At 40.8% G+C, this 25,024-nt stretch overlaps 4 protein-coding genes across 5 annotated transcripts; all 4 read left to right on the top strand.

The window, feature by feature from the left end:
• Positions 1–31: 31 nt before the first annotated feature.
• On the top strand, positions 32–1,829 carry LOC146370896 (uncharacterized). Its single transcript, XM_084907949.1, has 3 exons — positions 32–820; positions 932–1,095; positions 1,427–1,829. Exons 1-3 carry the CDS (start codon positions 800–802, stop codon positions 1,659–1,661), a joined length of 420 nt encoding a protein of 139 aa, XP_084764075.1. The 5' UTR covers positions 32–799; the 3' UTR covers positions 1,662–1,829.
• A 1,297-nt stretch (positions 1,830–3,126) lies between these two features.
• Positions 3,127–7,385, top strand: kbtbd7 (kelch repeat and BTB (POZ) domain containing 7). Its single transcript, XM_084907947.1, has one exon. The coding sequence runs from the start codon at positions 3,566–3,568 to the stop codon at positions 5,435–5,437; it is 1,872 nt and encodes a 623-aa protein (XP_084764073.1). The 5' UTR covers positions 3,127–3,565; the 3' UTR covers positions 5,438–7,385.
• A 1,159-nt stretch (positions 7,386–8,544) lies between these two features.
• Positions 8,545–11,250, top strand: LOC146370894 (ras-related protein Rab-33B). Of its 2 annotated transcripts, none has more exons than XM_084954687.1 (2): positions 8,545–8,835; positions 10,010–11,250. In XM_084954687.1, the coding sequence occupies exons 1-2, from the start codon at positions 8,578–8,580 to the stop codon at positions 10,448–10,450; spliced, it is 699 nt and encodes a 232-aa protein (XP_084810813.1). In that variant the 5' UTR covers positions 8,545–8,577; the 3' UTR covers positions 10,451–11,250. The 2 variants fall into 2 exon arrangements, with proteins under 2 accessions (XP_084810813.1, XP_084810812.1); XM_084954686.1 differs by having other exon boundaries at positions 10,004–11,250.
• A 311-nt stretch (positions 11,251–11,561) lies between these two features.
• Positions 11,562–21,530, top strand: katnal1 (katanin p60 subunit A-like 1). Its single transcript, XM_084954683.1, has 11 exons — positions 11,562–11,891; positions 12,440–12,613; positions 13,209–13,369; positions 14,148–14,301; positions 14,424–14,548; positions 14,633–14,738; positions 17,042–17,200; positions 17,432–17,558; positions 17,784–17,918; positions 18,105–18,231; positions 19,591–21,530. Exons 2-11 carry the CDS (start codon positions 12,452–12,454, stop codon positions 19,787–19,789), a joined length of 1,455 nt encoding a protein of 484 aa, XP_084810809.1. The 5' UTR covers positions 11,562–11,891; positions 12,440–12,451; the 3' UTR covers positions 19,790–21,530.
• Positions 21,531–25,024: the final 3,494 nt, after the last annotated feature.

Here is a 25,024-nt window from a genome sequence, read left to right as displayed (position 1 = left end):
TTGCAGCCAGTGATGAGCTGCGGAAACCCTACCAGGAGCATGTTGCCCATGAAGGCATAACTATAGGCTCTCTAGGACACAGAAACGCCTCCAGTTCTTTTTGTTTTTATGTCTGAACCCCTCCAGTTGTTTTGAGCATCTCCCACTAGTACGAGATGCCTGAGCAGACCAAGGAAATTATGTCTCCTGGCTGGTTTGGGAACAGGTGGCTGGGGACTTAGACTTCTGCCCCCCATGACCTGGCCATCGAAAAGTTGCGAAGGGATGGATGAATGGGGAGTTGTAGCTCTACTTACTGCAGTTCAAACTCTATGCCTTCTTTAACTCAGATATGACTCAGCTTAAAAGCATTTGGAGTAATGGTGGTCTAAGGATGAAACCATATTCCTGTATTCTTCCCTAGTAAAAATACAATACTAAACCAAGTTCAGTCCTATATTCCTTCAAGTGTAAAGTATATCTGAATGCTAATATCGCTGATATTATGGAAGCTACTGCTCAAAAAATAAATGTAGAATTCAGTTTTAGCACATTACAGTTAGGGGGTTTTGAGGTTTTGGAAGATTCACTGTGGCAGCTACTGGTGTCACAAGGTGGTCACAAAGTGACTAATGTTTAACAAGTGAGTATGTTGATTTTAAATCTCCAGAGTAACACTCAAACACGCTCTACTTTAACATACTGTACCTCAGGGAAGGTGACTAAAATCTCTTATCTTTTATCTTTTGCGCAAAATCATTAAACCAGACCTGAAGACAGATATTGAGTGCACCGTGCTGACCTTTTGGAGTTTTTGATAATGCCCAACAAAGCCCAGGAGGTATGTCTAATCTGCTTTCATCTGCACTTTTGCGCAGATCATTTATACTAGATCGTTTTTCTCAATGGAATCCCCCCCCCCCCCTCTTTTTTTTTTTTTTTTTGCTTACAGGATGCTGTGATTAATCTAAAGACGCTGCAGGAGATTTCCAGGCAGCTTGGTTTTGAGTGGACAGTTTTGGCATATGAGCTTGGCTTCAACAGAACTGAGATAGGACGCTTCCACGCCAGCTCTACAGAGAAGAGTGTCCAGGCCAAGGCCATGCTGGAAAGCTGGTAAAGTCTGTGTGTATACTTTTGAAAGTATTGTGTGCTTTGTTTAGAAACTGGTGTTTCTAAATCAAAAGGCAACATCTGATTATCTTAGCAGTGTTTAGTCCAATTTTATACGTCATCTGAAATCATTGTAGTCTTAAGAAATTGAAGTAGATGCCCAGCAATCTCATGTGAGAAACTTAAATAACTTATTTGTGTTTTACCATGGTCACTTGGGCTCTCTAGACACTCTGTCACTTTTATACAGTTCTTTTTTTTTGGCTTTTTATACATCAGTGAATTTCTCTTCTTTCCATGAAATACGTTTTTAGAGGTCCCTCTTTATTCACAGGTACGAGAAGTCATGGGACAAGCCAAATAAGACCAAGCTGCTGCAAGACGGACTGGAACGAGCTGGCAGACGGGACCTGGCTGAGAGACTGCATTGCCTTCACTGGGGTCACCAGAAACTGAGTCAAAGGGTGGAGCTTCCCTCTGCCTTCCCCTTCCTCATCACAGTCCACAGGACCATCGACAACCGAGACGCACTACGTAAAATCAACGACCTAAGTCGTAGATTCACTTAAACCTGGGTCAAAACGCAAGTAGCTGTGGCTATGTCTGTAATTTGTGTTCTACATGTGCATATGTGATACTGCAAAGAAGCAAACGGACTCAGAGTCAATTAACCAACAAATCATGATATATGCTACTTTTTGTAGTGCAAGAAATTAAAGCTTTGCAATAAGGATAAAGGCTGTCTTTGGAATCCTTTGATTTTAAAAAGTTTATTTATTTTAATTGATGTACAAACGATAAAGGTCAAGACAGTTTATGTGGATCAACTGTGTATATATGTTGTTATAGTTGGCTACAAAGAGCACAGGTGTAAATGGAAAAGTCTGCAGTAAGGTATGGCTGATGGGACCATTTTAAGGAGAGATAATTATTGGTGGATATGTATACTGCATTTAAACAAACATCTGACCATAAAGGGCCAATATGCACATGTGGCTGAATGATGCATATACTAAACTGCAGTGCAAGGGACATGATTTTTTAATGATGGTATGCATCCATATATTTCATATTTTTTATGCATAGTGTCTGGCTGTCACATATACCACAGAGAAGAAGCTCTAATGTGTTACAGCAAATCAAATAAATAGCCCATGCCAGAGTATGAGACTTCAGTCTTAATCATAAATGGGGTTTGGGGAGTTATTAAGCATTAAATTAAAATATTATAGTTTTATAGTGGCAATATGTGCTGGACAACTATCTAACTGAGAGCAGGGACTCATAAAACACATTAATTGATTCACGCTGAGAGTTGGATGAAAGGATGACACCACAGATGATGATACCGCCTTCACCTCATCTTAATAATCTATTATCTATTTTTATTATTTAGTTTACTAAACTTCTATTAGTTAGTTTATTATTATCTGAGGACAAAATGTAAAATTTGACTGTAAAAGGATTACATTAATAATTTTGCTTAAAGGCAGTAAGGACTGAGACCACGTGAGCAATTAGAAATAATACATAAGGATTAATTGAAAATATGGTAATGATATAAAAATGAAATAACACAATTACATAAAAATACAAATAAACGTATAAGAAATATAGATATATTAAGATTATTAGTTTCTAAAAAAATATATATATAACACAATTATTTAAAAATACAAGTAAACACACAAGACATAGAGGTCTATTGTTTAATTTCCAGAATTATCCGCTTTAGCAAAGGGGAAAGTAGTGGGAGGAACCATATTATGTTCCAATCAATCAAATTCAGTTGACCCAGTTGCACAAACCAATCAGAGGGCACTCTTTTTTAAGCAAGGTTGTATGAGTGCGCAACGAGCCAGTGTGGAAGTTAATCAAAGAAGCCTTCAAAATAAGATTTTTTTTAATTTTTTAATTTTTATTTAAAATACAAATTTGCGTATTTTAAAATGAGATTCGTGGACAAAATAGAATATTAAAATCCACCCAGAGCGTATAGCACTGCTTAAAAAGATGAACTAAAAGAACGCGCGATATCTATACGTACAACTGTACTTTATTGTGGAAGTTCTTCTCGGAATATGTAGCTCAAATCCTGGCGGTGTTGACGTTTGTGCCAGCTGCTACACTCAAAACAGAAAACAGCAATGAGGAGGAATTTAGTGAAAATGAACGTTATCGGTAAAGCAGCTCCTTGGAAGTGGTGTGCGGGTCTTTTTCTACTTTGACCGTGACATTATGCTCATTTACAGGCCGACAGCTGCCGGATTTCAGACATCCCGGCGACCGTTCAGCTGTTAATTCGCTGTTACATTTATCCACACTGCTTATGTTTGACTTTCACGTGTAAACGGACGTGTCATTATCAGAGCTCGGGGAACTTGGCGTTACCGAGCATGTTTACCGCGTCACACGGTGCTTTTTGAAACACTGGCCGACGTGAAATAGCTAACTGATCGCTTAAGTTGCAACAATGGCCTCGGCGCTGAGTTGCTTCAGTGGTCCCGAGGTGCTGGAGGACGCCAATCACGCTCGGGATTTGATGGACGGGTTGAAGTTGCTTTACGATTGCCGGCTGCTCGGGGACGTTACTATCGGAGTTGAGTGCGAAGAGGAGTCTTTGGAGCACAGCGGCAACCCCACCAGAGGTGCCATCGACCAACTTTTCTTCTGCAGCCGCAACGTCCTGGCAGCTGCTAGCCCCTACTTCAAAAGCATGTTCACCGGTGGGTTAAACGAGAGCGTGCAGGAAACTGTGGTCATCCGCGGGGTCGATCCTGAGTCTATGTCCGTCATCATCGATTACTGCTACACGGGCAGGGTGACCATCACGGAGAGTAACGTGCAGAGGCTGTATGCAGCGGCCAACATGCTCCAGCTGGAGTACATCAGGAAAGCTTGCTCCAGTTTCATGACAAGGAGACTGGACTTGTCTAACTGTGTGGGGGTACTGAAATTTGCTGACACCTACGATAACCCCGAGCTGAAGGAGAATGCACAAGCTTTCATTGCCAGGAACTTCGGCCTGGTGTGTAATGGGGGGGATCTTTGCGAGCTGGACCTGAAGCAGCTGAAGGAGTTGCTGTCTCTGGACACCCTAGATGTGGATTGTGAGAAGAAGGTGTGCTCGGCTGCTCTGCAGTGGATCGAGGCGAACGCAGTACAGAAAAAAGAGGATGCGCTGCAAGCACTAAAGTGTGTCCGCTGGAACTTGTTCACTGAGAAGGACAAGTGTTACCTGGAGAGCCTCATGGCAAGGCCTTTCATTGAGAAATACCTGGCATCATTTTTTAACAAGTCCCCCGAGGACGGCTGTGTCATGTCTGCTACTCTGGATGTGCCAAAACACAGAATAGGTGTGAGTGCAAAAGAGATGATCCTCTTCTTTGGCCTACCTAATGACAACATAATGTGCTGCGACCCATACTTGGAGGACCTGTACTTCATGGCCCCTCCTTTAGAGGATCTGAGCAGTCAGGATTACAAACGCTCCACCATGGAGTCCTTAATCGCCTGTGCCACCCCTGAAAACAACTTGTACTTGGCGTCCCACCTCTCGAAACACTTCTGGCTTTACAACCCTGTGCTCAACAGCTGGCAGGAGTTGGCAGAGAGGCCACTGGGCAGAATACATTCTGGAATGGGCTACCTCAACGGGCACGTGTACCTTCTGGGAGGAAGAAACCCGGTGACGGATGCCAGACTGAAGGAGGTGGAGTGTTACAGCGTCCAGAGGAACCAGTGGACGTTTGTCGCTCCTCTGCCTCATTCTCTGGGTAAAATGCAGGTGGTAGCCCTACACGACCACTTGTACGTGGTGAACAAAAGGCGAATGCTTTGCTACGATCCCAAGAGGAACCGCTGGCGCCACTGTGGGTCGCTGAGGCGAGACAAGCTTCACAAGGCCTGCGTGTTCCAGGACCAGATCGTCTGTGTGTGCGACATCCCTGTGGTGAAAGCCTACAGCCCCACTAGGGGTGAGTGGAAGAGGCTCGGCGACATTCCCATCGACAGCCGAGCTCTAAATTATCAGGTGATCCAACACAACGGCAAGCTGCTCCTCCTCACTCAGACTTTACTGCAGCACAACAAGAACAGAGTCCTCATCCACGAGTACGACCCGGCCAGGGATACGTGGAAGAATATCATGGCGGTGTACGTGTCCACGCTGGGGCCCGTATGTGTTTCAACGCGTGTTTACCCAGCGTGCCTTAGCTCTGCCCACAGCTTCTCCACAGAGGAGGACGATGACAGTGGCTCCAGTGCAGACTGGGATTTTGACGGGCTGACAGATGCAGATTCAGACTCTGGCAGCTCTAGCTCATTCTCTGATGAGAACTGGTAGTGAAGTGTGTTGCAGTGTCAAAATTAATTAAATTATTCGGTTTTTACAGGTTGGTTTTGTCTAACGGGGAGCATTGAAGTATTTATTCAGTGTTAAAACAGTCAGGAGAAGCACAGGTTGTTAAAAAAAAATATTTTCATACGTCTGATCAGTATTGTTAATATTGGGACACATAAAACCAGAGAAAATGTTTACTGTGCCTCTTTCACAGCATTTCTGCTGGGCAAATACAGGGGTTACTAATTGGGAATAATTGCAATTCTTTGCAATAATTGCTGGAAATGAGCCTTCACTTAACGCTGTTACTTCCAACTTTGCTTTTCCTGGTTCAAAAATGTCGGAGAATCTGTGGGACTACACTTGATCCATGTGGAAACAGAGTGGCAGTGAAAGTGCAAGTGAAACAAAAGTTTAAGGAGTAGAAAAGGGGAAAAAAAGAAAACTGATGGATTAGCAGTAGTGCTTTGCGTCTTTTGCGTGCAACACCTAAAGGTTTCACATGGATGCCACATCTGTAATGCTTTCGTCACATGCTTCCTGAGGACCTTCTCTCCTAGCTCGTAGAGCCTGTGAGAGATTTGTCCACGCCAAACTCGAGCTGAGATATTCGAGTGATGTCGCTTGACAAAGCTGTACCAGAGAGCTACAGAAGAACCTAAAGCTGTACGAATGTGCCCACTAGTACTCCTGAGTGGAGAGCCGCTGTTAAGCTTTAACATTATGTTACATGAAGAGTTTTTTGGGTAAGCCTTTTCTCTTTAGAGTGAATAAATGAGCATGCAAGCTTAAGATCGGCGTGAAATCATGGCTTGAGTGTTTGTCATATCAGACATCTCAAGTGCCTCTTGTTTATGACTATGAAAGAACTGGGCTTTAAAATTTATGGTCCTTTTTATGTAGTTGATGCACACAGCGACATCACACACACACACACACAGGCGGTGCTCCAAAAACTGCTGTGTGAAGTCTAGGAGCCAATGTACTGTACACACTCAGGTTTAGCCCATTTGCGATGACAGAGGTTCCCTTTTTCGATGTAGTGCGATCAGGATGTTCTGGTGACAGCTGATGTGTTTTATGATTTTGTTTGAAATCACAGAGTGTATGTGTGTGTTTTCTTATCTATACTTTATTTTTTATGTGTGTGTTGCAACAGTTTTTTGGGGGGAGGGGTTTTGAGTATTGCTTGGGTGTGATGATTTATCTGCTTGCCAGAAGACTGCAGAGAAGCCATTGTCCCAGCCAAGCAACCCCTATGCTATTTGCACTTACTGAGATAAATGGTGAAGATAAAATATTCCATATCCTCATCAGCAGAATGCTGGATCACACAAAATAATGACCATAAAGTTGAATCAGCACCTCTGAAAATACTGACGAGTATAATCATGAATGACTCTTAGTCAGGGGTTTTTATCAAGCCGTTTTGGGAGTAAAGGGGGAGGAACTGTGGGTAATGACATGCAGCGAAGGCGTGGTAGAAATGGAGCTGCTGGTTCCAGAGCTGGGTTTACAAAATAAACTGTTAAATGAGTGGAGTCCTGGCTGTCTCTCTGATGAATAATGAAGTTTCTTGAAGTAGATGGGGTGCTTGGCTGTGGATTATAAAGCTGTTTTTGGTAAATGTGTCAAATAAACATCAGTGTATGCTGCAGAGCTACAAGTGTGTGTGTGTAGTGCTGAGTTTTACAGAAGTCGTATTTATTGCCACTGCATGGTGAAACTGGAAGGTTCGGGTTCTGAAGAGTGGTCTTGTGAGTATTGTGAGTTTAATATGGTGCAAAACAGAAACATAGTTCAAAAAGGTTCTAATTCTAGGAGGATTGAGTTTTAATAGAAAAATGTGTCATTAATGAAAGTATTGGTAATACTTTTTTCTTTTTTATGAGACATTCATGATGCGTTGACTGATTGAATTGCTACAGAAAAGCAGAATGATTTTTTTTTTTTTTTTAAAAAATAAAAAATCTTATGTTTGTATTTATTTGAAACTGTCTCTGTTTAATGAATTTCCATTGTTAGATGTTCTCTTTGTTTCTTTTTTGTAAGTTGTACAAATTTGTATGAGGTTAATATATTTGTGCTCTTGGAGGATACCTACTGAAGTGTTTGTGGTTGAGTGATATGTCTGTATGTAAATAAGTATAATAGCATACATGATTTTAAAAATAAAAATTTATAGATTTAAAAAAACCTTTCTGAAATATTTTGTACTGACTGTGCGGAAGACTCGATCCACCCCTCATTTCTTTTTTCCAAACAGTTAGACTTTCTAGTCTCTTTTTTTGTAAGTGTTTTTTCTAAGAAATAGCGGAGGGTGGGTCGTTGCTGTTCCTTGAAGGCAAATCGGGATTGGAGAGATTGGCTGCCATGAGGTCATTCTCAAGGAGGGGAAACAGAAAAAAATCGACACAACTGTGCTGTCATTTTTGTGTATGGCCAAATTACATAAAACCTGGACTGAAAATATGTGTCTTGCGAAGTGATGGATCCAAATTTGACATTTTTCACTCAAGTCATCATAAATATTTACAGAGGTGATCGGGAGAGAGGTATGACAGTGAGCATCTACATGCATCTCCAAAACACAGTGGAGGCTCTGTGATAAACTGGGGCTCTACTTCAGCCAGCGGTGTTGGGGGTCTAGTCAAAACTCATGAAAGTAATTATGACTGCAGTAAAGCACCATCAGATTTTTATTGGAAAGTATCTGACTGGCAACAGTCTAATTTTTCATTACAACTTCAAAATCACTAAATACTGACTTTCAGACTTGATAGAATTGAATTCGTCTATTTTTTTAATTTATTTTTTTTTTTTTTTTTACCACTTATTCAATTCAAAATAGAATACACCCCCCCCCCCCCCCCCCCCCAATAATTAAAAAAAGGAAAGGGGAAAATAATCTCTAACCATATTCCACGTTACATTTTTTAATTGTTCTTTTCCTCTCGCAAGTTCTCTATCGGATCTCTACAGAATAATGTGTGCAGCTAAATAACACAAGAATTTGATGAATCGCTTGTATTCTGCACGTAGCCTACAGCTACATTTAAGTACATAGGTTCAAAGGTACTCTCCTTTGGAGTCTCGCGATATTTCAGAGCTGTAGCGCCGTCCAGACCGCGAGAAGATGAGCAATGGCAATAGAAAACAAACCTGGGGAGGAATTTGACACAATTTTCAGTCGAAACGACTCCCTGGAGCTCTCCTCTCACCACGAATACGACACTACACACGCTCGGATTTTCAAGATAATAGTAATAGGAGACTCAAATGTGGGGAAGACGTGTTTGACCTACCGGTTCTGCGGGGGCACTTTCCTGAAAAACCCTGAGGCAACTATCGGGGTCGATTTCAGAGAGAGGACGCTGGAGCTGGACGGAGAGAGTATCAAGGTGAGAAGTCCTACATTTTAAGAAAGGCACACGGCAGATACCTGTGAACGTCCACTGTTTTTTTTGTCTATGTTAGGTTTATAGGTCAGCTCACAGAGCCTGACCTGGAGTCTGTTTTCAGCCTGTAGGCATGTGATGGAGCTTACTTTGACCAGTTGTTAAAATGAAGGCTTTGTCACCCCTATGAGGCCATTGTCATTGTTCACAAGAAAGGGAATAACGAAACTTGGTGTAAAGCCAGTTCATAGTCATTTCTGTTCTTCCACATATAAGTGTTTATTTTCATTCTATGCCTGCTTATAGTCCTCATTTGCCTGGAGATTTTCCCCCTTTTTACGAGCTTCCAGTCAAAGTGAAACAGATCATGCCTCAGTCTGATGAAGTGATCCAGATGCAACACAATAACAGGTCACCCAAGTAGATTTTTAATAGTTTTTCCCGCAAATTTAAACCCATTTTTTGGAGGTGCTGTCAAAAAAAGGTCTATTTTGGAGCACTTTCCACAGCAGACAATTTGACTCATCACAGTGGGAACATGCAGTCTATGATAATGACACTAATGTTAGCTCTGTCTGTCGGTGTTTCAGTAAACCATGACAGTGAGTGAGTAAAAGGCAGTGAGCCAGGATGCACATTACCCGAATGCCGATAAAAGGAATTCAGCCATCTCTGGTTTAATAATTTAAACTTCAGGTTCTCCTTCTGTAAGATGCCCAAGTGTCTGCTGCAAAAATGCCCTAACTATCCTAACTTAACCAACATTTTTTTGAGCGAGTGCAAAAATCCAGCAGTTGTTTGAGTCTGTGGTGATAATGTATGGCTTATTCTGCTGTGCAGTATCCTTCCATTGCTTCCCTGAAGCTGCTAAAACTTTGTTTTGAAAAAATAATCAAGATGCATCATGCTGAATCATTAAGAAAAAAACAGTATTTAACTCTGCAAAAATAGAGATGTATATTTACACACACACACATAAAGCATATGTAAGCACTTCTTAGTAGGAACAAACGTTGAAGGTTGGAGCTGAGCAGCATAAACAAAATAAGGAAGCTGGAATGACGCTTTGCTGCCTCCTATTGAACTGGCTGGCAAAAGCACAAATATAAAATAACATTGGCCATATGCTTTAAATAGGACTCTGTGGCATCATTTGTTTCTGCTGTGCTAGTTACAGATTTGGGACACAGCAGGTCAGGAGCGCTTCAGGAAGAGCATGGTGGAGCACTACTACCGCAGCGTCCACGCTGTCATCTTTGTGTACGACGTGACCAGCCTTTCTTCCTTCGAGAGCATCCCCGAGTGGATTCAGGAGTGTAGCCGGCACTCCGTGGGGCCCCTTGTGCCCCGCATCATGGTAGGAAACAAGTGTGACCTGAGGGACCGCCGGGAGGTTCCCACATCAGCCGCACAGTGTCTCGCTGACAGCTACAACTTCCCGCTGTTTGAGACTTCAGCCAAGGACCCATCTGAAAAGGAAAACGTGGATGCTATCTTTCTGACTTTAGCTTACAGGCTGAAGAGCCACAAACCCCTGAGACTAAAGCAACCCAGTGAGAGCAATTTGAGGCAAATGTTGAACCAGAGAGAGCGGGAAGCAGCAACTTGTCAATGCTGAGGTCACCTACATCCTCCATGGATGTACTTGGATTATTTAATACTATAATGGCAGTCCTTCAGGAGTGTGCTGAGAAAAGCAGATTTCAACAACACCGAGGCTTAAAATTTACAAAGCACTCTCAAATCAGTTAGCTAGAAATGATAGAAGCTTGGTAAGATTTTACAATTTTCCCTGCCTGGTATGAGGCACAGCTAAATTAAATAAACAAGTCCGTAAAATGCATGAATGCATATGGAGGTATGCTGAGTATTTGTAGCCCAAACTGCACTTCGATCACCGAGTCTGCAAACTGAAGATTGCAGAGCGCACTTTAGTGGATGCATGATCATAAATGATATGCAGCCGTCGCCAGTACAGCAGCATTACTGCACTACAATGTATCTGCAGCTCTCAATGCAATTAAAAGACAAACTTAATGAAGAGAAAATTTGATTTTTTTTGTGTGTGTGTGTAAAGGGACCAATAGGATATGCTGATACTGTGACGAACACTGCAATTGTGCAATTGCAATTGAAGTGATATTTTAGTTCTTAAAAGTGCAGTGTGAGAATTGGTGCTGTTATTGAATGTATTTGTGTCAGCTCATGCACATGGAGAACTGTCTGGAAAGAAAGCTCAAGAACACAAGGAATAAAATATAGCTGCTCCACATAGTTCACTTGAAAAGCATGCCTAAAAAGAAACTCAGTGGATCTGAGGAAAAACACCACAGCTGACTGTTTCATTTGTTGCATGTATACAATAATAATAATACACTGTACAGATGCAAATCAATAAAAGTGGTTGTTTCAGTGTCATGTTTTCTGAATGTTTCTGGTGTTGTTTGCCACTCGAAGTGTAATGTCACTGCTCTGTCAGTTATTGCTTCACAGCAATTATTTTTCATTTTAATTCATGACCTGTAGACAATCTAGATCCACTTTAATTTCTGCTAAGGAAAAAAAAGTCACACTTAATCACCTGAAAAGGATCGTGTTACATGATTAAAAGTTCCAAAACTACAGCTACAAGCTTTGTAGTGAAATTAAAGACGATATCTCGCAGTATTTGACACATTAGCGGCGACCAGTGGCATACTTGTGCACGACATAGCTCTTTTGATAAATTAGCGAAAACATGTAAAATGACAAATCCTTCACTTGTAGCTAATTTTGTAGTTATACATAGAATACATCTAACAATTTAGGCCTTACTAGGTTAGATTTTCACTGCGTTAATAGTGTTAATATATAAGCAGCGATCACAGGTCGGCAGCCGAGTTGCTTTAATCGGCGACGTCTAGGGTGTCACATTTACCAGCCTGCAGCAAATCCGTGAAAGCAGCACGGCAAAAAAGCTGTTTGTATTCCTCGCGCGGCGTCTCTCCGCGGCCATGGTAACACTGTCCTCAATGCTGGACATCTGATTAAAAACATACAAGCGAGGGCTTTTCATACAGGTATGAGAATTTTTTTTTTCTGTGAACACGCAATTAAAATTTAATTTAGCTCGTCGGTAGAATGTTTTTGTCTACGGGCAATTTGAACGCAAGCTGGGAGGATTAAGTACCGTTTGGGTTATTGGCACAGGATTCGTTTTGTTTTCTCGTCTGTGGCCTAGTAGCAAGCTAGCAAAGGGCTAACGCCGGCAATATTACAGGGTGTGTTCAAAAAAGAAGCTGATTTGAACAGAGGTTTCATTTAGTGATCAGGTAAAGCGCCTCGGGCAAATGCGTTCATTCAAAACCGACATCAGCTAGCTTAACTAACGTGCTTTACCGGGTGTAGCCGTTTCTGAGTTATCTGATGGGCAGCCGACATTCAAGGAGCTGCCCCATCTTGTTATGAGATTCGGTTATAATGAGGACACTTAATAATAATAATAATATTAATAAAAGGAAGAAAATGTGGAGGCTTTAGATTGAAACACTGAACTGGCATTAACCTTTGAACTCTTACTGTTTCACTAATCAGGTCATGCAATTGCTTGTTTCTTTTTTCCATGTAGCTGTTATAAAGCATGAATCTTGCAGAAATATGTGACAACGCCAAGAAGGGCCGTGAGTACGCCTTGCTTGGGAACTATGACTCCTCCATTGTGTACTACCAGGGCGTCATTCAACAGATCCACAAGCACTGTCAGTCCCTCAGAGACCCTGCACTTATAGTCAGATGGCAACAGGTGAGTCCCCTGGTATATTAGTTACTGAACCTGAGACTTCAGTTCAACTGTACGTAGGACTTAATCCTGGATGAAAAGCTTTCCTTTAATGTCAAAGGCTGTTTTTTTGTTTGTTTGTTTGTTTTTGTTTAAGGTACATTATTTTAAGAAAGTTTTCATTTGTGTAATTTCTCATGTTTGTTGCGATCTATTAGCTTGGTCGTCTCTGGTGAACAAAACACATGTAAAAGCATTCTGTAATGTTGCTGGTGTAAATGCAGAGACATTATAAGAGAGAAGCATGGCAGTCAAAGAATCCTGAATTTAAAACTAACTACCCAAATTGTTACACACACACACACACACATATACATATATGTATGTGTGTGTATGTATATATATATATATGGCCTGTGTGTGTGTGTGTGTGTGTATTGTGTTTTACGCCCTGCTTCATGAAGGAGTTTTTTTTGTTTTGTTTTGTTTTGTTTTTTTTGGCCTAACATTGTGCATTGTTTCGTTTTTGTTTTTTTTTTTGTATGTTTTGGTTAGTTCAGCTGCTGTATTTTCAGCTGGATGGTCAGTGATGCAGTGCACTTCTTCCCTTTGTTTCCAGCTTAGTAAGGAACTGACTGAGGAGTACGAGCAAGTGAAAAGTATCATGGCAACGCTGGAGAGCTTTAAGTTAGAGAAGCCGACTGACATCCAAGCCCTGCAGCCAGAGGAGAGACCAGAAGATCCAGCTGTGTGGCCCCCTCCCATCCCTGCAGAGCACAGGTGTGTGGATGTGTTGGAGCTACGTTTTTAGCTTCATGGATTTTTTTCTTCTTTTCCTGCTGTCAGTTAAAATAAATAAGTGAAGTTTTGAAAATGTGAGCCAGCAAACATATTTAGCGTTATAGTAAGCATGTCGCACTGTGATCTAAAAAGGTTTGGGTTATAATTTTGTTTTAAACTATTCTCCAATCTCACCCATTATTAAACCAAAATGCTCAGTGCAGTGTCTTAGCCTCACTTCCTAAATTCTGGAGGAAAAATTGTATTATTCTGAGTCCATTAATTCCATATAATACATATAATACCAGGAAAGCTTAGAAAGATTCTTGCAGACTGCTATCTTTTTGTCAGTTCTCTCTTTTGTTCTTTTCATGTTGAGTTTAAAACAACAAAAACACAAAATATGGACTTTTTCCCCTTTAACTGCAGATTACAAATGCTTTCTCAGTGACAAACTATATCTGTATTTAACTTACTGTACATCAGTTTTGACAGAGATGATTGTTACTGATGCTACCCAGAAACTCTGTGGAACACAACATCTCCATAAGGAAGCGCTCTTTAAAGTACAAAGAGACATATTTTGCATAATGACTTTCATCTCTACAAGCACAATGCGCCTCTGCAGAAAAGTAGCAGAGCTCGTTTATAACTAATGCTCTAAAGGAACTTTTGGTAAACCGATGGGAACCTGTGGTTGATGGCTCTCTATGTAGGTGTGTCCTATTATTATCACACTATTATCCATTTGTATATTCCTGCGCGTGTGTCTTTGTAGGAATCCTGTTCCAATAAAGCGGCCCAACACTGGAGTGAAGCAGCAGAGGAAAGAGTCCCCTGGCCTGCAGCATCGAGGGGCAGGGCCGGGAGGCCGTGCTCAGGCCAACGCTAAAGCAGACCGGCCGGGATTCACAAAATGCAAAGATGATAAGGTTCAGACTCCAGCTGTGTCATGGTTTAGTGAACATATTGATAAATAGGAAATGAGTAAGTCTGTGCTCCAAACACATCAGGTTTTTATTCTGTTTCTTTTCCACCGTTTTGTCTCCATCAGGGAAAGAAAGGGGGAGATGTGCCGGGGGATGAAGGGCATAAGAAGTTTGATGGCACAGGATATGACAGTGACCTAGTGGACTCGCTGGAGAGAGATATTGTGTCCCGCAACCCTAACGTGCACTGGTAGGGAAGTATCCTCTGATACTTATATAATACTTCTAAGGTTCTGCAACAGTGCTGCTGGCTAATTACTTTGGTAAACTGCAGGAATGACATTGCTGATTTGGAAGATGCTAAGAAGCTCTTGAGAGAAGCAGTGGTGTTGCCAATGTGGATGCCTGATTTCTTTAAGGGCATTCGCCGCCCTTGGAAGGTACACACACATACACACACCTGTGATTTTTCACATATTCTCTACATACAAACATTATCTAGTTCCTTACTGGGGATTTTAAAAAATGAGAGAGTAATTGCAGAAATCTATAAAGATGTTTTTCAGCTGTGAGCTACTCACTTTGTTCTGTAGCACACCTACCATTTTGAGTATCTTGCAGCATGTTGCACCAGCTTCATCAAAGTTTGAGCGTTAAGGTCAACACCAACTTCTACATCAAGACTAGTTAGCTTCACACTAAATCTAGTACTTTATTCAAGTGCGCCATTTCTGTTGACACTATCACTGTCAACTCAAGTCAGCCTCAGTTCAGTTCTGCAGACTTTTGTTTTCTCTTGCTCCTTTCTGTCCACATGTTTCCAAACTTTCCTGTATAATTTCCTAAAAAATTATCGTCTCATTGTATCTGATCATGTGAGATTTGGCCTCATGCAGCACATTTCTTTCTCTCACTTGACTAATTAAAATGTCAAACTTATCATTTCTCTTCTAACGTTAACAACTCTGCCGTGGGATAAAAGATTCCACCAACAACTTAACAGTTCCAAGTAAATACAGCATAAAATCACGTTGAAGTCGTTCACAGTCAACATGTGCTTATTTTAAATAAAGACAATAAATAATAATATTTTGGCTCACCTAACAGTAACATTAACAGTAAATGTTGAACAAGTCGTGCCTGTTCAGAATCAGAAAGTGACGCTTTCCTTTATATTTCTGTCTTGTGTTCATGCATGCAAATTTCCATAAAGTCGAGGTTCAGCGAGTGGAGAGGGAGGGCACGCTAACACAGAGAGCTTGACAAACATCACAAAAAACCATTAAATAATCAAATAATTTTCATTTGTGATTATTTCAGCCTCAAATAAATGACTGATGAGGAAGATGAAGACACATTTTAAGAATAAGAACCAGTCTGCAAATGTCATTTGATAAAATGGAACAACTTGCATATGTAATGTCATTCATATTATCTATAAACAGGTAACATCTACCAATACACTGCAGAATGCAGTTGGTTAAATTCAGAAAGAGCGGCAAGCTTCGGAGATTGGCCGATCACGTAGCCTGATCACAAGTAAAATGCGGCAACTAAAATGTTTTTACAAAGTCAAAGTCTCCACAGAGATGGGAGGCTTCTTCTGCATCAGCCTCGGTTAAACTTTCATCATGTGAGACTGCTTCCCCTGAGGCCCAACCATGTGAGGGTTAATACTTTATGGGGGGAGTTATAGCAGCACAATGCTTTTCATTTGTCTTATATAGGCATGCATAATTAAAATTCTTCACTAACTTTAAATAGATGGATAGTCTTTCTTTTTCTTTTTCTTTTTTTAATCACTGAAGGTGAAGTAAAATTAAAGAGCGATAAGTCAGTTGCAGAGGAAAACAGGTTAATGGTTGTTTTCTCAGCACACAGGTGAGTGGAGGTATGTGTTTTATTAGCACGCACATTTAGGTCTACGCAGTTCCGTTTTGTTCTGTGCTCTGCAGCACGTCTGAGTGTTTCTACTCCTAATGCAGGTGCACATACGCTCCCATCTGCTCCTGCTGAGATTCTGATCAATACCCACCGCAGTACTGTTTTATATTCCGAGTCGCTCGACTCAGTCCTGCAATCAGCATAAGACACACTAGCCTAAATTGACTAAGGCATAAAAATAAAATTTCTTTAAAATGAAATGGATTATGTCAGCCGTGCTTCCTTTTGTGGTTTCTGTAATATCCGTAGCAAAAGATGCCAAGCAGATATAGAACTGTTAGACGACGGAGTGGCAGCGATATTAAAAAATGGTTATAGAGGAGATTTAAATCAGGGTTTGACACTTTTGTTTAATATCACAGGCTTTTAAATAACATGCAATTATCCAGTCTCAAACAGGGATTACAGTCTACGGGAAGGCAATCCATTCACATTCAGACTAATATCCTATTCTCACAGGAGCGAGCTTTAGAGGTGCTGGTAAATGGATTTTTTTCTTTTTTTTTAACATCTGGACTGAGCTAGCCCCCTCCCCCCAAATCTCCTGTGTGCTCAACTATCATAATGTTTAACTTGGTATCGATCTTCTCATGTGAGTCTTGACAAGGCAGCCATTAAGTCTATTTCCCAGGAAGTTCTTAAAAGTGTGGGAGCCGCATACTGATATAACAACGGTTAATGGTCGTAGTGAACTGAATACTGATCTTCTGTGTTTGCAGCCTGATCCTTTCTCTGTGTGTGCGGGTTCATTTGTTTACTTGTCTAATGTTTTAAGATTGTGTGACATTTTGCTTTTTAGGGTGTATTAATGGTCGGCCCTCCAGGTACGGGGAAAACCATGTTAGCCAAAGCCGTGGCCACAGAATGTGGGACCACTTTCTTCAACGTGTCCTCCTCCACGTTGACCTCCAAATACAGGGGCGAGTCGGAAAAACTTGTCCGTCTGCTGTTTGAAATGGTGAGCGTGTGTGGAAATAAGCATTTGGGCCTATGGGCAAAATGCTGAACCCTTGCATTTTATCTCCTTCCCTGTGAGTGTGCGTGTATGTTTTTTGAATGGGTGAATCAAAGTGAAATTACGAAGCACTTTGGATAAAAGCAGCACAGAAGAATACGGCCGCTTCCTATTTACATGTGTGTGCACTGCAGCGGAAAGGAAACTCACAATGCGAAACTTCTTCCTTCTCAGGCCCGATTTTATGCGCCAACGACCATCTTTATAGACGAGATCGACTCCATCTGTGGCAGGAGAGGAACATCTGATGAACACGAAGCCAGCCGCAGGGTCAAATCTGAACTTCTTATTCAGATGGATGGTTAGTGGATTAGAGAAATAGGTGAAGCTGTGCGCGGCTTGCTGTTACAGTTGTTTGAGGGATTAATCAAGGATATTGCAAAAATTTGAATTAGAAGCAAACGGGACAGCATGCATTTGTCCCTTTGGCGCCTCATTACAGCTAAATGACTTTTTGAGATACTTTGAAACTGAATGTGTTGCGTAAACAAGCTGAAAATTTTGTTTTGTTGTTTTTTGCGAGCAGGTGTTGGGGGAGCCCTGGAGGGTGACGACCCCTCTAAGATGGTGATGGTCCTGGCTGCCACAAACTTCCCCTGGGACATTGATGAAGCTTTGCGACGACGGCTGGAAAAGCGGATCTACATCCCTCTGCCCTCAGGTGACCTCACCAGGCACAGACTGACAGCACAGAAACTAAGATGACTGATGACTTTGTAACACCGTGGACTTCTAGTCATTGTTTTATGTGCCTCTCTACTGCTTTTCATTCCCATTTCTCCTTAACTGGTTTTCAGATGCATTGCCCTTAAATTAAAACAATTTTTCTGTGTGTATTTGGATGTAGCTGTTGGTCGTGTTGAGCTTCTAAGGATCAACCTGAGAGAGGTGGATTTGGCTACAGACGTAAATCTGGACCTCATTGCTGAGAAGATCGAGGGCTACTCTGGAGCAGACATCACCAACGTCTGCAGGTGTGTATGGTTTAGAAACTGATATCAGTTTATGTTTCATGTTTTATATGCAGAACACAGTAAAGCAAATGCTGCTTTGTGTTCTTTGTTTCAATATGCTCGTACCTAAACTATTAAAAGATTGTTATCACCGCACGTTACTGTTGGGGTATCATGTAATAAGTGGTGAGATGGCAAACTGTTGCTATGGAGCTAAAAACTTCTGACTCGCTCTGGGTCTTTAGCAGAGTTCCCAATTTGCGAGTGCTGTGTAAAACTTTAGACTTTGACTGATTTTATATTCTCCTAATTCACTTTATCCAGAGTGGCTTACGAATGCTGCTGTGCAATTTACCTTTTTTAAAAGCCTGAAGCAAGAGTAGTGCTGCTTCCTCAGTGATCGTCCTGCTAGCACACTGGAAGCTCAGGCTTTTTCCTCTCTGTTTTTCACAAGTACTGCCACAAAGCAGTTTTCGTGCTCAGCAGCCTCAACCTTACAGAGCTTTTGGAAAAACTCCTTCCGGGGTAGGGATTTTACCTTGCAATTTGAAAGGTGTGGGCCTTTATGTCTCTCCTTTTTGGTCAGTGGACAGTTAGGGTTATATCGCCACCTATTGCTTTGTCATGTTTTGTAGCCTGCACCTGCATGTAGACTAAATTTAAGTTACAAATCGTTGTCTTTTTAGTAAACCTCCGATTTTTGAATCACTGATTTTTGAATCACTGTGGTACTTTAATCTGGCCCTGAGAAAAAATAATTTTATCTAATTCATAACTGCAATGCCTTCTTTTAGTACCTTTCCATATAAATACCAATCAACTCAGGAACACAGGCTGCTAGTAATTTGCTTCATCTCTACCTATAAATGTATAACTCTGTTATTACTTGCTAAATAAGCAAATTATGCAAAGAGTAACTGCACACACGATAATGATAATTTGACTGTCAGATCATGAGGTCACGTCGTCCCTGTTGTGTTTTTATCAGCTCTGTCTCTTCAAACACGCAGCACTGTTTTGATTGTAGTGCAGTGTAGCAGTTGTTTTAGTGTAAGACTTTTATCCTCACTGTCCTGTCCTTGATGTGGGGATCCTTTCTGCTGTAGCACTGCCAGGAATGGCAGGCATTTCATGCATCCAAAGCTGTCTCTGCTCATCTCTCCCTCACATTGTTTCATTGACCTTGGATGCATGCTCATTGTCCAACATACAGCGTAGCCTGCAGGATTTCATCAGAGCTCAGGCACAGTGCTTTCTGACAGGGCTAAAACACAGCAAATGTGTAATTTAAAACAGTGCAATTATGTTTGGCGTGCCAAGAGTAACTGTCTTCTGTCTCTCTCTGTCCACTCCCTGCTTGTTTCTTTACACATACGTCAGGGACGCCTCCATGATGGCGATGCGTCGTCGAATCCAAGGCCTGAGCCCCGAGGAGATCCGAGCTCTGTCCAAAGAAGAGCTACAGATGCCCGTGACCATGGAGGACTTCACCCTGACACTCAAGAAGATCTCAAAGTCTGTTTCTGCTGCAGACCTGGAAAAATACGAAGCCTGGATGGCTGAGTTCGGGTCAGTATAGAGATCGGTGGTGATTAGAGCCAGAGGGGCGAAAACCTTGAAAGGAGGACTGATAGCTTTGAAAATATTGAAGGCCTTGAAAAGCAGCAGTGGAGTGAGCGCTTGTATTTCAACAAGGCAGCACATCAGGGATCAGAAAGACTGGTGCCTTTTAGGGAACATGAAAAAGGTGGCTTCACCCCTGCAATTTCACTTGCTGTCCAGAACTGTGTTTGTAGAGATGTCAGTCATCCAGCCCACTCAGGTGACCTGATGAAGGCTGGGTAAACCTCTCACACTGGGAACTTTTATGTAAACTACCAGCTTAATACACACAGGGAATGTGCATAAGGTTTTATACACGAGACCTCATGCAAGAACAGTTTTACACTGCAGAGCTTTCAAGTCCAGCATCTAAGAACACAGTTTGAAACAGTGTACAGCTGTTTTCACACAAGGCTTCCTGGAAAAAGTCGAGGGAATTCGATCTGAAAATTATCCATAGTTGTTCTTTCCTACATGTGGCACACAGCAGGAAACAGTTTCCAGTCAGATTTTCTGTAGGTGAGGGGGCCATCTGAATAAGGCAGGAGACAAGACACAAAATATGTGAATACACCAGACGAACATTTAGCTGCGCTATTCTCACATTAGTGTGGGCTGATTTCACACAGGCTTGAGCTGGCAGGTTAAAACTGTCTCCGATCACATGCGCCTCTGTGAAGTAATGTCTAGAATAATACAAGGTGTGAAAACAGCTAAACGAGTTAGATATCCTATCAGACACACGTTGCACCCGGACAGTGACTTGCAAAAAGGTCACCGTCTTACAGAAATATTGGTGAAATTACTGCAGCACAGCAGGCAACATTAAAGAAAATGTCTTTCAAATTAACAAAAAATAAGATTCAGTTTTTCTCTATATAAAGTGCACGAGTGGACCTCTCATGAATTTCATTTCAGAATGTGAGAAGTTCTCTTAAATCTGTCACTTAGGGACAAATCTGTTCTTGCACGAGGTCCCCGTGTCATAAAAAACTTCTTGAGGAGCTCATGTATTTATTGCTGACTGAACAAACTTGAACTGAACCTCAATATTGTGGTGGGTTTAGAATAAAGTGTTGCACTGGCACACGGCGCAATATCTTTGTGTCTTTTGACTGAGTGATTGTCTGTTCTGTTAAGTTTTATGTTGTGTTGTTGGTTTTAATATCTGTTTTTAATTAATGTTATGTTTCAATGAGAAAAGCATATGTAGTCGTACCTTTGAAAAGAGGACATGACCACTGGAACCGTGAATTATTTTTTTTGTTTGTTTATTTGTTTGTTCTTAGTTAAATTAAAGAAAATACTTACCTCACCAAAAATCCTTGACTTCTTTTTTTTTTATGTAAATACTTAAACTTAGACAGGTTATGTTTTGTAGAATAGAAAGGACACTCAAAAAAGACAAACATGAAGCAATTATTTGACATTTGAAATGTTTTTTTGTTTTTTTTTTAAGTTTATTCATTCAAATATTTAATCATTAAGGAAAATATGCTTGGTATGAACCAAATAGATACCAAGCAAGTAAATTCCATTTGACCAATTACAAGTTAATTTCATGTTTTATACTGTACTTGTATAACAAAATTACATGGGGAAAAAAAACAGAATTTTTTTTTTTGAGTGCAGATGGTATGTTTATATTTTCCCTTTTGTTTTTATATGTAATTCTATACCAGCTCTTCTTGGAAATGCTGCTGCTAGTCACAAAAAAAAAGAAAATCCCAACTCAAAGTGCTCTTGTGTTTTCTTTCTCCAGAAAAAGCTGCATCACACTATTGGCTGAACAGAGATGGATCTGTTGGCATTTGAGCCAAGAATGAACTTTAATGAGCTGCAACCCAGCATGAATAAAGCATCTGTAGATGGTGTAATAGTTACCTTGCTTGCATGTCAAACAGATCCATCCGCGTGGCATAAAAACTTTTTTTTTTTTTAAACATTTAACGTGTTACATGAACTGGCACAGCAGGAGCGGTGTTTCTGCTGCTGAATAATTTAGACATCGATCCAGGTTTCTATTGAGCGCTCAAACGTGCTATTTAATTTAGAATCCCAAAAGTTGAGGTGTCTTTGGAAAACTCTGTAAAGCTCCTGTGCAGGTTAAAAAGGCATGACAGCATGTGTGATGTTAACGCAGCAAAGTGTAGATTAGTCTGTGTATTGGGTTAGAGATGGTACATCAGCCTGTTTGCTACACTTAATACACTATGACCACCGTACAATTTGTGTGAGCTGTAAGATTTCTAAGATGCTGGCTTTTGTTTTTCTGTTTTTCCTGTGTAGCGCTCAGGCGCTAATAGATTTTTCTAGGTCAACAGATGTGCATTTGATGTCTGAAATGTCTTTTATTCAGACATCACACAAATTGGTACAAAGCGCAGTCCTAGCCTTGACTGTTTGTTCTCCGATAAATGTTAAACAGATTTTATTGCAGGTGGATTTATTGTCAAACGGCGTCTGTATGCTCGAATTTTCCAACCGCTGAACTGTACTGGAAGCTAATTAGAAAAGACTGGTCAAACGGAAAGAAAAAGGAGATTACTGTGCCTCTGCACTCTGACAACAACACTCTGACAACCTCGAGATAAAAACCTTCACAAAAGTGCAAGGATGGCCTTGACTAGACTTTTGAGTGACCTCACAAAACATGTTTTATGCCACAAGCACAAACTAATTATGAAACAGTTTCACACAGAAATGAAGAAGCGGTGTCATTTTATACAAAAAAACTAAACAAAACATCATCAGTAGGGCTGTTCGATATAACAATATATATCGGATGATGATATAAAAACGTCTATCGTTTCATTTTACGCTATTTGTTTCGTGGTGTCGCAAAATAAACTGTTTACGGCAATATTTTTTCATTTGATGGTCACTGTAGTGGCTATATTCATTTCTTAAAGTTCTCTCTTTCTCTTATATTTAATATAACCACACTACAGACGGACAAGCGCCTGTTTTTATGCGTTTTGGTTAGCAACAACGACGGTAACACCATCGCGTGTCCGCTTGTTTATTTTCCACATAAACCTTTCACAATAAAGCTCAAGATCCTGTTGAGACTTTTCAAAATAAACTGAATCACGTGAAAGAGCAGATTATTTACGGATGAGAAGTAAAAAAGAGCCGCCAGGTGCTAAAAAATAAACCTTAGACTCAAACGTTAGAACAGGCTTTTCCCCGCAGCACGCCGTGTAATAAATACTCACAAAGAAAACGGCGGCTGTTACAACTTATGTCTAAAAATGTATCGTTTCATGCATCTGTTAAAACACTTGACTCCAGCTACATGACGCGCAGCTGGAAACACTTCCCGCAAGTCGAGCTGCCCGACATTCACAGAATTTACAGAAAATGTTAAATTTTTGTGATTTATATCGTTATCGGGACGATAGAATTCTTATATCGGGATATGAGATTTTGGTCATATCGCACAGCCCTACTAATCAGATACTAAAATCTCGACAGTAGTCTTCGGTCCCCACCCTGAAGGTGGGTTGACCGTATAGTATATGTTGTATTAAGAGTCTAAATCCCAGATTTTATCTGCATTGTGCCAACATTGCTATTTATTTTTGCATGATATGACATATCCTTCTTTACAACAATACATAACTCTATAAAGGTTTTCAAACCCTTGTATATGGAAATTTTTAGTAACATTCACTTGCTTGCCAGTTAACTGTGTGCATCTATATTTATCTGAAAGGACTGTACCCATGCAGCTGGAGAGCTCACTGAAGGTATCTGTTTAATATATGATTACACAAAAGTAGTTTTTTCCCCAATATTTCCACACTATATATAGTACTGTGCAAGAATCTTGAGACATGCCTCATGTCATTATATTTTGCCAGAAAAACTGTCAGTTGGTAAAGTGATGTTTTGAAACGTGCAGACATACATGGTAGTAAAGCACATAAGGTAAGAACAGAGTTTTTACAATATTTGGTGTGACCACCTTTATTTCTATGACACTGTTGAACTCATTGAAGCAAGCTCCTGTAGGAGTCTATAGGAATAGTTCTCCAGGCTTTTTGAAGGGCATTCAAAGCTCTTCTTTGGATGTTGCCTGCCTTTTTTTCTGTCTTCTGTCGAGATGATCCCACACTGCTTCAACAATGTTGAAATCCAGGGTCTGGGGAGACCAATCCATGGCTGATAGTGTTCCACTGTGTGTTTTTCTATCCAAGGGATGCTTTTCATTGGCAGTGTGTTGCTGAAAAATGAAGCTATTGCGAATTAGATGCTTTCCCCGGATGGTATTGGATGTGTGATCAAAACCTCATGGTACTTTTCTGTGTTCATAATTCAATTAATTTTGACAAGATCTCCAACACCAGTGACTGAAAACTCGAATTTTTACTAAGTTTTTCTGCCAGAGTGCTCAAAATGTTAGCTTTCATAATCAACCATGCCCATTTTAATAATCAATAAAATATTGTTTTAGTGATGTGTTTTCTTGTAGTTCACAACCACATTCTTGCATGTGTCTTTCAGTATCTTAGGCCATTCCTTTTTCAGCATAGGCCACTCAAGAACCTTCATATGATTATTGGTGAACTATTTCTGGATAGCTTTGGCCTTGTGTCTGGGATACAGTTACACGTAAACCCAAATAAGAGGCCGATTGTTTTATGTTCTCATCAAGGATCAAGAATCTAGCTCACACTTTTCGTGATCCTGTGCCTGTACTAAAGGAAGCAAAATTGAATTGCATGCACTCCTGTCCTCCTCTATATAAAGACTGCTACCATGTGGCCAAACAGCTCAAGTTTTGTTTTGCCAGATCACAAACTGGATGACTAGAAAGCTTCACCCTTCTCTAAGCGCTGCTTTCCAAAAGCTAAACAGGTGCACTGCAGTCTCTTTCTGGTTCAGGCTGACAAGTTCTCCAAGATGGCCTTGAAGGTCATTCTTAGATTACTGCTGACTTGCACAACCTTTTTGGACTGAGGCTGAGGACACTTTGGGATTACAACCTTGACATAGTTGGAGTGCTATTGAACTTCTTTATGAAGGAATGCGCAGTGGTCTTGTGAACTTGGAATCCCTTTCTAATAGCCTTGTAGCTTTGAGTGACCCACTGAGGTTCTTCACCTCAGGTAACATACCATTTAGTATTTGTTTTGTAGTGGGGGCTTGTACTGCTGTTAAAGACGATTTGGAAAAACTGAAAATCTAAGGATTCTAGGAACTTTTA

The sequence above is a fragment of the Perissodus microlepis genome, chromosome 16 (genome assembly GCF_051167445.1).
Source record: "Perissodus microlepis isolate ML-2025 ecotype Zambia chromosome 16, ASM5116744v1, whole genome shotgun sequence".
NCBI classification, from domain to species: Eukaryota; Metazoa; Chordata; class Actinopteri; order Cichliformes; family Cichlidae; genus Perissodus; species Perissodus microlepis.
The sequence above is the reverse complement of the archived record's forward strand: the minus strand, read 5'-3'. Positions and strand labels throughout refer to the sequence as shown.